The sequence below is a fragment of the Microtus ochrogaster genome, linkage group LG1 (genome assembly GCF_000317375.1).
Source record: "Microtus ochrogaster isolate Prairie Vole_2 linkage group LG1, MicOch1.0, whole genome shotgun sequence".
In the NCBI taxonomy this organism is placed as follows: domain Eukaryota; kingdom Metazoa; phylum Chordata; class Mammalia; order Rodentia; family Cricetidae; genus Microtus; species Microtus ochrogaster.
This window is the reverse complement of record NC_022027.1, coordinates 8,216,935-8,230,024: the sequence shown is the minus strand read 5'-3', so window position 1 is coordinate 8,230,024 and position 13,090 is coordinate 8,216,935. Positions and strand designations below refer to the sequence as shown.

General features: G+C 47.4%; 1 protein-coding gene across 1 annotated transcript in view; it reads left to right on the top strand.

Moving 5' to 3' along the window:
- Positions 1-13,090, top strand: part of Tns3 (tensin 3) — a 194,938-nt gene that overhangs the window by 160,918 nt on the left and 20,930 nt on the right. Inside the window, exons 21-23 of the mRNA XM_005359223.3 lie at positions 10,080-10,251; positions 11,811-12,448; positions 13,030-13,087. Of these exons, the coding sequence (XP_005359280.2) occupies positions 10,080-10,251; positions 11,811-12,448; positions 13,030-13,087 (868 nt within the window). The remainder of the gene's footprint in view (positions 1-10,079; positions 10,252-11,810; positions 12,449-13,029; positions 13,088-13,090) is intronic.

The window sequence follows — 13,090 nt, the reverse complement described above, 5'->3', positions numbered from 1 at the left end:
CTGAGAGCCTCAGGCCCAGAAGGTTCTGTCACAGGATGTCCTTCTCTGAAAAGGAATCCTCCATGGCAAAAACTGCAGCTTGCTGTGAATCAGCCTATTGATTAGTTGTTACTTTGGGAGCAATTTTAATGCCCTGAAAACTTTATTGGAAGTCCAGCCAAGTACCAGCACAGCCTGGCAGCATCTGGGCAGTGCTGGTGGTCTGGCTGTTGTTTGAGGTTTTGGACTTGCCTAAAGAGCTGGTTGGGCAGTGGCCTCAGCCCTGGTACCAGTGGCACTCTGCACGTGACACGACCCTACACTGCTCCCAGGAAAGGAAAGCCAGCCAGAAGCAAAATGGCAACCCTGAAGCTAAGAGATGAGTTGACAACTCTCGAGTGAGTTGGCATGGACCACTTGCATGCTAGAAATAAGGGAAATTAGAAACCTGTGAGAGAAACACAAAAACCAAAGAAACTGTGATCTGAAAGCTTCCATTGTGTGTCCTATAGCGCACAGTGTCAGAAGTTCTGGGAAGAGGTACCATTGCCCATTCAGGGCCCTATCCTATTCAAGGCTTCCCTAGCTTGCCCCTCAGGCCAAGAAGGGAAGAGAATCAAATGAGAAGGGAGCTCCTCTGGCTGGTACAGGGCCTCATGGGACATAGGGTTTAAGACAAAGTAGTCTCTTATGGAGCTGTGACCCAGCCTAGTCAGAATCTCCATCTTGTAAGCCATGGAAGAGACAGTTTAGACAATTCATGTGCCATCTCCTACTTCTTCCTTAGACTAACATTATGACCAACCTTTCTCATCCTGCAGATGGCAACCACTTTGCGGGGGTCAAACGATCCCTCACATGGGTCACCCAGGACCATCAGGAAACACAGATATTTACATTGTGGTTCATAGTAGTAGCAAAATTACGGCTATGAAGTAGCAATGAAAACAATTATCTTTAGGGGTCACCACAGTATGAGGAACTGTGTGAAGGGGTCACAGCACTAGGAAGGTGGAGAACAATTGCCTTAGAGGGTGGTTCCAGTCTGATCATGCTGGATACACACTGCTTATCCTCTCTTCCTTGGTCCTCAAGAACCCTGGTGGACACCCCCATCCACCCTGCTGCCTTCAAGCAAGGCTGCATTCCTGAGCTCTTATTCCCAAGTTAGAACTGAGTGAAAGACCTGGCCTGACCTCAGATGTGACTGCGTTAGGAAATGAGATCTTCACACAGGTGGTTAAATTGGAGTCCCCTGAGGTACAGTCTGATTCAGTATGACTGTGGTCCTTCTCATAAGAGGAGATTGGGCTATAAGTACAAGAAGAGAGGCAAAGGGAAGAAGATAACAGTAGGTGGACGAGAGAGAAACTGCTGACATCTAGAACATGGATCTCCAGGATCCAGAGCAATGAGAAGTCAGTTGGTGCTTGTTGGTTATGGTAGACTGAGCTAAGACCCTGAGTGATGAGACACCAGGATCTAACCCATGGAGCTTTCACAACAAGAAGGACAAGCTGAGAATCAGGCTGGGATCCTGGTGCAGGGAGCATGCCAGTTCTCTCCAGGGGCACAAGCTAATGCCCCAAGCCTCAGTCAACAGCCACTGTCCCAGCAGCCCGGTTTGGAACATGGTGCGGAAGTCCATGGTGCAGCCATTAGATTGTAAGCAGAGACTTGGCCTGTGGCAGGGCACCATATAGTCAGGCTGGAAGAGATAGAGAGAGAGAGTAGGCGGAGTCAAAGAGACACCATGTAGCTGCTGAAAGAGAAAGATACTGCTGGAACCTTAGCAGTAGGCCATAGCCCCATGGTGGCATATTGAGTAATAGAAATGTGTTAATTTAAGATATAAGAGCTAGCTAGAAATAGGCATGAACCATTGGCCAAACCGTGTTGGAATTAATGTAGTTTCTATGTGATTATTTGGGTCTGGGAGGCTGGGAAATGAACGAAAGCAGTCTCTGTTTACATTAGATAAGAAAGCGATTATACTGGGTGCTAGGGTGAGCATTTGCCCATTGTTCTAAAGTCAAGGTGGTCTATTAAGTGCCCCACAGACACATATTTTTAGTAATACGTTGATATTAAATGATTTTTTTTTCTGAAAGGTAAAATATGTTGAAGGTCAAGTGAGACTGCTCCAAGTTTCACCTACTGTTGTCTGTCCCATAGTGAGAATGACATACCTTTTTGTTAAGTAGGTTTGACCAAAGCTGAGCTCGTGAAGTATTATCTGCCTCTTGGTATTTTGTGCACTGTAACTCACAGTATCAGACGTTCTGGTTATAGATACCATTGCCTCGTTAGGGGCTTGCTTGGGAATCTGACCAGTGATGTTCCAGTTAAGGAAGGATACAGGAAATCTTCTACAAACTGCCTATGGTCCTGGGTATTTTGTGGACTGGGGGTGCTGTGGATGCAATAGAGAAAAAGGTCCTATAAAGATGACTTCGTTGGATTTATAGTTTCTAAGTCCCAGACAGAGACTTCATACATAGATAACAGGAATGGTGTCTCTGCATCCTGAGCCTGGGCATAGTGTAGAACTCGGAGCAGAGCTCTGTGATGTACTTGTTAGAAGAGAAAGTATTTGTCCTGGGTCTGACTCTGGAGCCTTTGTTTGTGAAGCCCTTTAGTACTGATTGATAGTTCCTGCCTGAGTATGGTTAAGGAATAGGGCTCAGCATCCTTCACGTGCCCCATCTCTAAAGGATAGCTGGATTCTGTGGGGATTCTGCCCACAGGCACAAAGTACCAAGACTTCTGCTGTGTGCAGACCCAGTTATGGAACTAGAATTCTTCAGGGGACTGGAAATTTGGAACAGCCAGAGCTTGCTAATATTTTCATCACCAATAACTTCTGGCTGGCCCTGGTCTGGTTTATTCCCCTAGAAACGCTGGTCTTTTCTTGATGCAGCCTTGATCCTCAGCCCCAATCTGCCTGGGGATCCTGAAGGGACAGAGATGATGTCTCCAGTGTGGTGACAAGACACTCCCTCTGTGTTTGGAAGTTTGGTGTGCTGGTTTGTTCGTTTCGTTTTTAAACTCTGCATAAGGAGGTTTTCCCTGGGGGTGGAAAGAACTATGCCTTCCTTTTTCTTTCTGGTACCACTCCATTCCCCCTCGCTGCAGCTTGACCACCTTATCCTCGTTGATGTTAATTTGCCTCCATCTCCACTGGGTGGTCCCAGCTCCGGAAGGGAAAGCATCTGTCACCGAGGCCAGTTTCCGCTACAGTGACCAGTGCCCACTCAAACTGGCTAGAGGACTAAGACTATAACTAATGGTTCTAACACACGTGTCCTTGCAGCAGTGACGGACAGGCTGAATAGGAATTCCATTCAGTGGGTGGGTGCTCAGCCTGAGCAGGAGGGGACTTTCTGGCACGTGCCACCATGTGTGCTTGTGAAAGACAGGGACTTTATGCTAAGTCACGAAAGAACAAATGCTGAATAAGTTACTCACATGGTCTGTGAAAGAGTAGAATTTCTAAAGATAGAAAGGAGAGTGGAGTTGCCAGGAGCAGGGAAGCAAAAAGAATTGGTTTAATAGAGGACAAGGTTTGAGTTTATAAGAGCACGTTTTAGAGATAGACGGTAGTGATGGATCAACAGCAATGAAAGTTGGACTTAAAGTCACTGGAATTGTCACTTAGAGGTGTCCAGGATAGTAATCCATGCCTGTTTTAATAAATTAGTAACAGTGGGGTGTGACTGAGCATCATGAGGGCCTGTCCTCAGATCTCGCTTTGCAGGGATTTGGTCACCAGGCAAGAGGGGCCTCTCTCTGTCCTTGGTGCGCTGCCCACATTCCCAGTCTCTGAGTTCTGTGACAGCTTGTCTTCCAGCTGCATGTGGCCTTCAGGTAGCTCAGTCTCCCCACCCTAAGGCATCCTTCTGTCTAATTTTCCTGTAAGTCTAGCAGGCGGGAAGTGTTTTTCCTGAGAACTCAGACCACAGCGGGTGCGAAGGATGCTCATCTCTTGTGAGCTGCTGGGGCCCTCCAGAGCTGTTGGCCATGTATAATGCATCCCAGGATCCAGGCGACTTGGAAGCTGTTGTTTTCAGTGCTTCGACATTGGAATTCTGTACACAGAATTCCACCCCGAGTGAGCAGGACAGGGTGTTTGCTTCCCGGTTTCAGTTAGAATCTTTGAATTTAAGTGGAGCATCTCTAAGGAACAGGAAAACATGGGTCCTTGCTTGTAATGATCCTTTTTATGGGTGCCTCTCCTTTCTTTCCTGTTGCTGGTTAAAGGGAAGACTGGCATGATTCTTTTAAAGGAGTCACTCCTGTTGGCATGAAAATGTCAAAGAAGGGTGAGCTGATTGTTGGCTGGTGGGAATTCTAACCCCAAAGTTAGGTGCGGTGTAACATGTGTAAACTCAGATTTTGGGAGGTGGAAGCCAGAGGATCCAGAATTCAGGGCTAGCCTTGACTACACAGTAAGTCTGAAGCCAGCCTGGGTTCCGTGAGACCCTGCTTAAAATAAATGAGTAAATTAGTAAATAATAATGATAATAATAATAATACCTCCAATGGTAGCTAGGCTACCTCTGCCCTCCAGGGGAAATAAAAACCTTGCTTGTGTCAAGAACAGAGTTGATACACCATGAACATTGACCTCACAAATTACCAAGAAGCATCTTGGCAAGAGGAAAGCATAAATCTTCCTATTCATATGTTTTCATGCGTGTTTGTATACCGTCTACAGGGCTGGAGATTCTCAGCAAGAAACATGTGCTGCTCTTCCAGTGTCTGGGGATTTCACTTGTTAATTCTCGTTAAACATAAATGCCTGCCCATTTTTCCTTGCTTTCAAAAAGCTGGTTTTATTTTTTTTGAAAGTTTGATGAAGTATATTTTCAAAAAAAAAAAAAACCAGTAAACACTTCATACACTTTGCAGAAACAGAGCACCCCAGAAGTACTGAAAAAGCTGGTTTTAATAACCTTTTATTTTTAGCTAGCAGAATTATAAGATAAGGACGTCTTTTTAAAATTTCACTACCATCAAACCTCCCATAAAAAGTTTTGCCTTCTGGAAATAGAATTTTCAGATGCTTATGTAAACAAACACCCAAAACCATCTATTATGACCCCAATTGATAAGTTTATAAGGAGGAAGTGCTCTGAGGTCCCAGAACTTGAGAGTGTATCCAGTAATCCCCTGTGTTGTGCCAGCAAGAGTCAGCCTAAGAGATGTGTCGATGCTGTGATGGCCAGGACTCTCAAGTAATAGCAAAGGAGACTACTTATTTAACTTGGGTCTGACCAGTAAGGAGGGAAGAAGGCAGGTGAAAATGGATAGGTGGGTGAATGGGGATGGATGGGTGGATTGGTGAATGGATGAATGGGTGGGTAGGTGGGTGGGTGGATGAATGGATGGGTGGGTGGGTAGGTTGATGGGTGGATGGATGGATGGATGGATGAGTGGGTGGATGGATGGATGGATGGATGAGTGGGTGGATGGATGGATGGATGAGTGGGTGGATGGATGGGTGGGTGCATGAGTGGGTGGGTTGATGGATGGTTGGATGGATGGATGGGTATGTGGATGAAGATAAAATTCCTACTGTCCAGGCTATCAGTGGTCCTGGCTGTAAGCACAGAGTTCTTTTGTTAACTTATAAGACACCAGTGACCAGTGTGGAGTGACTGGTGTCCAGCTTCCCACAGAATACTCCTGCAGCAGCTTTTGAAAGAAAGCATAAAAATAGATCGTTTGGAAGAATGCCAGTGACCCCTTCTCACCCTCATTCTGGTACAGGAAGTGGAGGAAGTGGAAGCAGAGAGGAGAAGAGTGCAGACATTCCTAAGATCCCAAGAGGCTGGGCATATGCCCCCCAGTTCCCGCCTGGCTTGGAAGGGAGGCTAGGCAGAGTTCTCTGCACTCCTAAACCACAGGGCACCAAGGACACTAATGGGCTTGGAGGAAAAACCAGAAAGTGGGGTTATCTTGGAATTCCAAACATGATATTATCCCCTTTTGCCCTTCCTCTGCATTTGACCAGCAGGGGGAAATATGAGTGTGTGGATTAAAAAAAAGCAAAAAACAAAAAACAAAAACAAAAAATGATGCCGTCAAGAAGATTGGCAGCAGCTAAACGCTGTCTGGGCAGGACCCCATCAAGCCTTTCCCTGCCACAGACACTTCACTTTAACAGAGGAGGACTTCATGCCTCAGGAAGGCAGGGTCTGGAAGGACTGGGGCTGCCCTATAGACTCTCTGAGTAGTTGCTTCTAAACCAGTTGCCCCTTCTGTGATATATGTAGGTCCCTTTCTCTGAAGGACAAGGCTGCTACCATCCTGGCTGGTGTCATTTCACCAGCAGTGTTACTGTGACCCTCATGTTGAAGTTAAAGAACAGTGGCCACAACTCCGTCTGCTGTTCTTATGAGCAGATTTCTAGAAACCTATGCAGAAGGGTCTGAAGACCTCTGCTTGACTAAAGCCTCTATCAGTTCCTTGAGTAAGATTTCAGCATACTCCCAAGGTCTGTGGGATTTCTGTCCCATGCACTGCACTGTCAGCAAGGACAGAACACAGGAGAACTTATGAAGGTGTCTCAGAGGAAGCCTCTGAAGATGGCTGCTCTGTCCCATGCACTGCACTGTCAGCAAGGACAGATCACAGGAGAACTTATGAAGGTGTCTCAGAGGAAGATGGCTGCTCTGTTTCTGCACTGTGTAGGTGCCCTGCAAACTGGTACCTTCACCAGTGTCTTCTTGGTGTCTGCATTTGATCATCATCCTGCTGACTTAAAGAAGCAACTAGCAGCCCTGACTCTGTGAATGTGGAGGTTCAGATAGAAAGTGAAGTCACTGGTGTGATGCTACTACCTCTACAGAGGTTGCTTGTTGGCTGGTATGCATTCCCGAGTGCAGGCAAGGGAAAGGGATCTGCAGCAGAAATTGTGCCAAGTGCCTGGGGGTCCCTGACCAAGAGCTTAGCGTAAACATAATGCTTAGGCAGCTGTTTCTGGAAAGAAAGAGTTAAGTACTAACACAAGGCCTGGGACAAGAGGGAACCAACCATGCTGCCACAGTGCCCCCAGAGTTGGTGCTGTTGAATGATAAACAAAGCCACTTTCATGGGAAGTGCTGGGCTTGCTGTTTTCTGGGAAAACACGATGATAACAGGAACAAAGTGGGGTTTGATTTCCCTCCGCCTGCTTTCACTTGAAGGGAGTCGTTGGCGCCATGTAAGCATATTTAGGGCTTCCGAATTTTGGCATGGGTTCCCTGCATCCTCAAGGCTAAGGAACTCAGCAAGCAGAGGCAGGAGCGGTGAGGATTGTCCTGTACTGTGTGGGGCCTCCGGGAGCAGCTGGGTCACAGGGACCGATGCTGAGTACTGCACTCCATCCCCTGCTGGCCAGTGTGTTTGATTTTACTGATGAACAGCTCTAAAGATTTCAGAGATCTGTGCTGCTCCTGGGAACTGGATTCTAGGGATAACCCACACCTCCTTCCAGCCTCCAGCCAGACTCTCACGGAAGTTCCACAGCATGCTCAGGACTCTAGCCCCTTCTTCTCATCCATCCAGATGTTCATCCATCCATGCATTCATAGTAAGCGTGTCCAGAACCTCATCTGTGTACCACCAGTGGAGGGTGGGGACAGCTCCTCCCCATGGACAGCAGGCCAGGGGTTGCTGTTCTCCAAGCCTATGGTACCCACTTGTAGCTCACTATCCTTCTTGGATGTAATCAAATGCCGCCTCTGCTATGTTGTGATTTAAATGTGAATTCTGTGGTCCCCCCAATCCTCATCCTCCACTCACATGCCATGCTCCTGTGTTTGTGCACACTTTATCCCCAGCTGTTTTTATTGTTCTGGAAGGTGATCGAAGCTGTAGGAGGTAGAATCTCACTGGAGGAAATGGATCAGGAGGGGCGGGACTTGAGGTTTTGTAGCTCAGTTGTGTTTCCTGCCTACGCCTTGCTTCCTTAGTGTAGACACATCAGCTGTCTCATTCTCCTGCTTCCTTGCCTGCTCCACCGTGGTGGACTGTATCCCCTGAAACTGTCAGCAAAAATGAACTGTTCCTGCCTTAACAGCCGCAAGTGGAGTAACTGATAAACTGTAGAAGGCATCCAGGCTCCCTCTAGACAGAACGGAGCCAACCATGGTCCCCCTGGAAGCCACCCATGGTCCCCCTGGAAGTCACAGACTCCACCTCCCTCCAGGCCTTGTTCTCTGACAGATGGTGATCTCTGGAGGGCAGGACCATGCTGGTGTTATTACTACCATGTTCTGGTTTCCTTCTTTGCATGGGTGTGAATGAAGCTAAGTCACCACCCGGAAGACAGTGAGGGGAGGGATGGTCTAACCATTGTGTGCATTTGTTTATCCATGCAGCTGTCGCTGAAAATTTAAAGGATGAGCTTGGAAGACCATGCAGTTAGTTAACTAGCACACCAAACATCTATTTTGTAAATGTTTGTTATGGATTGTACTGGGGGAGTGGGGATAAGGAGACTATACCCGTCCCAAGGATGTACAGATAAATCCCAGAAGACAGGGACATTGACCCTGTGATTTATTCAAATATCACATCAGTTCTGGGTTTTCCTATACTGAGAATTTTAATAAGAGCTGAAAACTACAGCCCAACAGTTAGTGTCCGTCATGGCCCAACGAGGAAGGCCCAGCATTTAAGATTTTGTCCTGGTTTTTCCAAGGATTTGCCGTACTAACTAGCTGTCAGCTCTTTTCATTTATCCTATTCTGGTATCCATGGTAATTTCCTTCTAACTTGAGGTTTGACTTCTTTGGTATTTTGGTAAATTCTCAGCAAATGTCTTTTCCAGCATGGCTTCTGCTTCTGCCCACTCCCTGTAGGTCTCATGTAGTAGAAGCTTTCTTCCTGGCCCCGTCTCTCTGGCTGAGTTTGTCTTTTCCGTCCTTGCTTCAGTGTTTCCCTGCACGCTTCCTCCTCACCCCAGGTTTGCCCTCCCCTCTGCTGTGTCCAGTTCACTGCTGAAGTCCCTAGCTATTTTAGTTGTTCTGCTGTTAATTTCTAGAGCTTCCATTAGACTCTCCGTAGGTACCCAGGTTCTTTGGTGAAATGTGAATTTCTCTATTTTATGTTTCTTTGTAGTCTCTGTGTTTTAACTTCAAATTTAAAACCAGCTATGTCTCTTGCTTGGTGAGGTTTTGTTCCGTTTTGTTTGGGAGGGTGGTAATTTGGTTGTTTTTTTTTTTCTTTCACTTATCATACTCATCATATTTCCTGACAATATTTTAATTAGGATTTTAAGATTGTATCAAAATTAAAGTGAGATGGAGTGGGAGGCAGGTTTGAATGTTGAGATATTCCTCAGAGAAGATACAGTTTTAAGTAGGCTGCATGAAAGCTTTCGTATCCTGACTCTGGTGTCCTGGGGCATAGGGCATTGAAAGCTTTTGTCACTGGCCAGGGTCATGCTTCCTGAGTATTTCCAACACTTCGGTTTTTGTTACTACTCAGAAGAAACCTGCCCAAGGCCCTTTTAGCTCCCAGGAGCCACTTGTGCCAACCCCCGAGGCTTAGGACTGAGATATACCTGACTTGTTCCAAGGCTCGTTTCTCTACGACTTTGGCCTTCTTGGTCAATTCTGAACCTGCATCTTCATCTCCCAAGAACAGCATGTAGCAGATCAGATCCATAGCCTATGGTCTGTGGACATGCAGCCCCAGAGTCACTAATACGGGAGGGTAGGAAGCAGAAAGAAAGGTAAGCATGCCAGATGGCAGCTCTGCAGACCTGTGCTCAAGGGAAGAGAGGGAAGAGAGCATCTCGTGGAAGAAGACCCCTTCTGGTTTACAGGGTGGGCGGAACATACATGAGCAACCAGCTCAAGACGGACAGTGCAGATGGAGACTGAATCAGCTGTTTTCTCCTTTGGTAACAGTGATGGGTTATAATATACGCAGAGTAGCACAAAGCCACCCCTCCAGCCTCCTGTGCTACTGCTGCCATGGTTCACTGTGGCCATGGGCAACAGAAAAGCTTCAAAAACCAGCTGATTATGGACACAGGAAAGGGCTGAGATTGTGACATTGTGACTCACATAATCAGGGTCTCTCTGCTTTCTGTTTCCTTTCTTCAGAACCACGAGGCTGCCCAGAGATTATCAGCCACACCGTGGGGATGTCAGAGAGCCCCATCGGACCCAAACCCACCATGCTCCGGGCGGATATGCCCGCCACACCCAACTTCCAGCAGATGTTCGCGTCCTCCTGTACAGTCTCCAGCAATGGACCTGGCCAGAGGAGAGAGAGGTAGGAAGAAGGGATTTCACCCTGTTAGAAGTGCCCCTCCGAGGCCAGAGCACCACACTGAGAGTAGAAAGGAAAGACTGGGAAGAGCAGGGCCCAACAGTGAGACCCCACTCAGTCATGGTGGAGAAGAGCCCGTGCCCCAGACTGTGTGCCGGACACCGCTACTCATGGAACTTGCTCTTGTGCACTGGCCCTGGAAATATACATGAGCACATAGGAAAACATCACAAAAAGCTTTGCAAAGTATGGAAAGAAAAGGGCTGTGGTAGCCAAACTGTCCTCTTTTGTTTTAAAAAGAAAACCAGTAAGGCCAACCACTACTTTGGCCCAAAGTAAAACTAAACTCCCCCATGTCTCTTGTATAGGTTTCCAGTTTCCTTTCCCATTGAAATAAAAAGAGTCAGCTGGGCAGTGGAGGTGCGCGCCTTTAATCCCAGCACTTGGGAGGCAGAGGCAGGCTGTGAGTTCGAGGCCAGCCAGGTCTACAAAGTGAGTTCTAAGATAGCCAGGACTACACAGAGAAACCCTGTCCCGAAAAATCAATGGAAAGAAATATGATAAATAGATAGATAAATAGAATAGATTTTGAAAAGTTAAAAATTAAAATGACTATCACACATAGAGTCTGCACCTAGTGTATATCAATTTAACTATATAGTTACAAGAACTATATTTTTAATGACTTTCCTAGGTTCCTGAATGTAGTAGTTCCCAGTCAAGTTGTCCCCCTGTTTGCAGGAGATACAGTCTGGGGACTGGTTAATGCCTGAGATCCTAGACAGGATGAAACCCTTTACATAATACGTTTTTCTAAAGCATTCATACCTATTCATGCCTTTTCTCAAAGGAAATACATTACAGATTCCCATGGGCACAACCAGTCAGCCAGCATCTTCTCTTGTTCTTTGGGACTATATTTTTTAATGTTTATATGTTTATTTATTTTTATTGAATGACTGTTTTATCTGCATGTATATCTGTTTACCACATATATACCTGGTCCCTGTGGGGGTCAGAAGAGGGCATCAGATCCTCTGGAATAGGAGTTGCAAGCAGTCGTGAACCACTGTGTGTGTGCTGGGAATCAAACCTAGTCCTCTGTAAGAGCCGCCAGCTCTTAACCACCAAGCCATCTCTCCAGCCCCTTTGGGCCATTTTTAAGTAACCTGAGAGTTAAGTGAATGCAAACACCACACCAGCCAGTCATCTGACTACTGACTAAGAGTGGGTAGCATATACCACATGGATACGCTGAATCAGGGAAGGTATACAACCTGGACATGATGGAGTAGGGTAGCTTATAACTCACCGTTCCACTAAGAGTGACGTTTAAGATCTAGCAATTGTTTATTCCTGGAATTTTCAGTTTAAGACCAAGGTTGACCCATGTCACTGACACACATCTAAGGGATGGGGATACTGCCTCTTTTCTGCTGCCCAACAAGCCTCAGTGTCCAATTCCCCAGCCCCATCCTCTCTATGTCTTGCAATGGTTGCTGATTTTGAGGTAACCGTAAGTCCCTTACGTTCCCTCATGGCTATTTTTGTCTTTTGAACAGCCCGTCTTCTGCAGAACGCCAGTGGGTAGAGAGCAGCCCCAAGTCCACCCTAACCCTACTGGGGAACAGCCACCCTTCTGACAGTTCTCTCAGCACCCATGACTTCTGCAGCGCTGGCAAGGACTCGCCAGGGCTGCCCTGCTTCCAGTCCTCAGAGCTCCAGGCCTCTTTCCACAGCCATGAGCTGTCCATGGCAGAGCCTCAGGATGCTCTGCCCCCTGCAGGCAGCCAGGCCTTCTTAGGCTTCAGCACTGCCCAGGTAGCAAGTGGCCTTCCACCCAGCGAGGACCCTGGTGCCCTGCTGGTCAATTCCCACGGCACATCTCCAGTTCCTGGAACCTCTCTGCCAACGGCAGGCACTCCCGACAACGGCTTCCTGCCCCACAACTTTCTCACGGTGTCACCTGGACTCAGCAGCCATCACAGTCCAGGCCTGCAGAACCAGGGGGTAAGCCTGCCTGGGCAGCCACCCCTCCCCGAGAAGAAGAGAGCCTCAGAGGGTGACCGTTCCTTGGGCTCAGTCTCCCCTTCCTCCAGTGGCTTCTCCAGCCCCCACAGTGGGAGCACGATGAGCATCCCCTTCCCGAATGTCCTTCCAGACTTCTGCAAGCCTTCAGAAGTGGCCTCACCTTTGCCAGGTATGTCTCCGCCTCTGCCCGTTCCCTTAGGGAAGGAGGGCTCCGTCTGGGGTTTCTTATTTGAGCAGATCTCCAGGGTTAACTCACGTTCTGCAGGAACAGGTTAGATTCCCATGGCTCTTTCTCATACTGCTGGTCTAAAGCTCCAGCCACAGTGCTTCTAGTAGATGTGCTCCACTTCCTCCTGGGCCCACTGTAGACACATTCCAGCAGTAGGCAGTGCAGATGCCGCAATAGTTCTGGCTTCACTTTGACCTGAAAATAGAGATCTTTGAAAGTTACTTTCTTTTTCCCAGTTAAATCATTAATCGAATTGAGTTCTGAACTGTTTCAAGTGTTTGACACCAGCCTTGCTTCTGGGGCCTCCTTTCTGGAACTGGAAACATCTGTGTCTTGCACTGCGCCACGGGGCCATGAGGCACTGGTGGTGTACCGTACTATTGAGTCCTTGGATCTGCGTTTCCTTCCCCGCTTAGGACCCACGTGCCTATCCCTCCCACCTAGGCGTAGATTTAGATTTGCATCCTTGTCATAAATGAGACAGCAGTAAAAATATTCTGTATGATAATTTTGCTTCACAGATAGCCCAAATGATAAACTCGTGATTGTGAAGTTTGTCCAGGACACTTCCAAGTTCTGGTA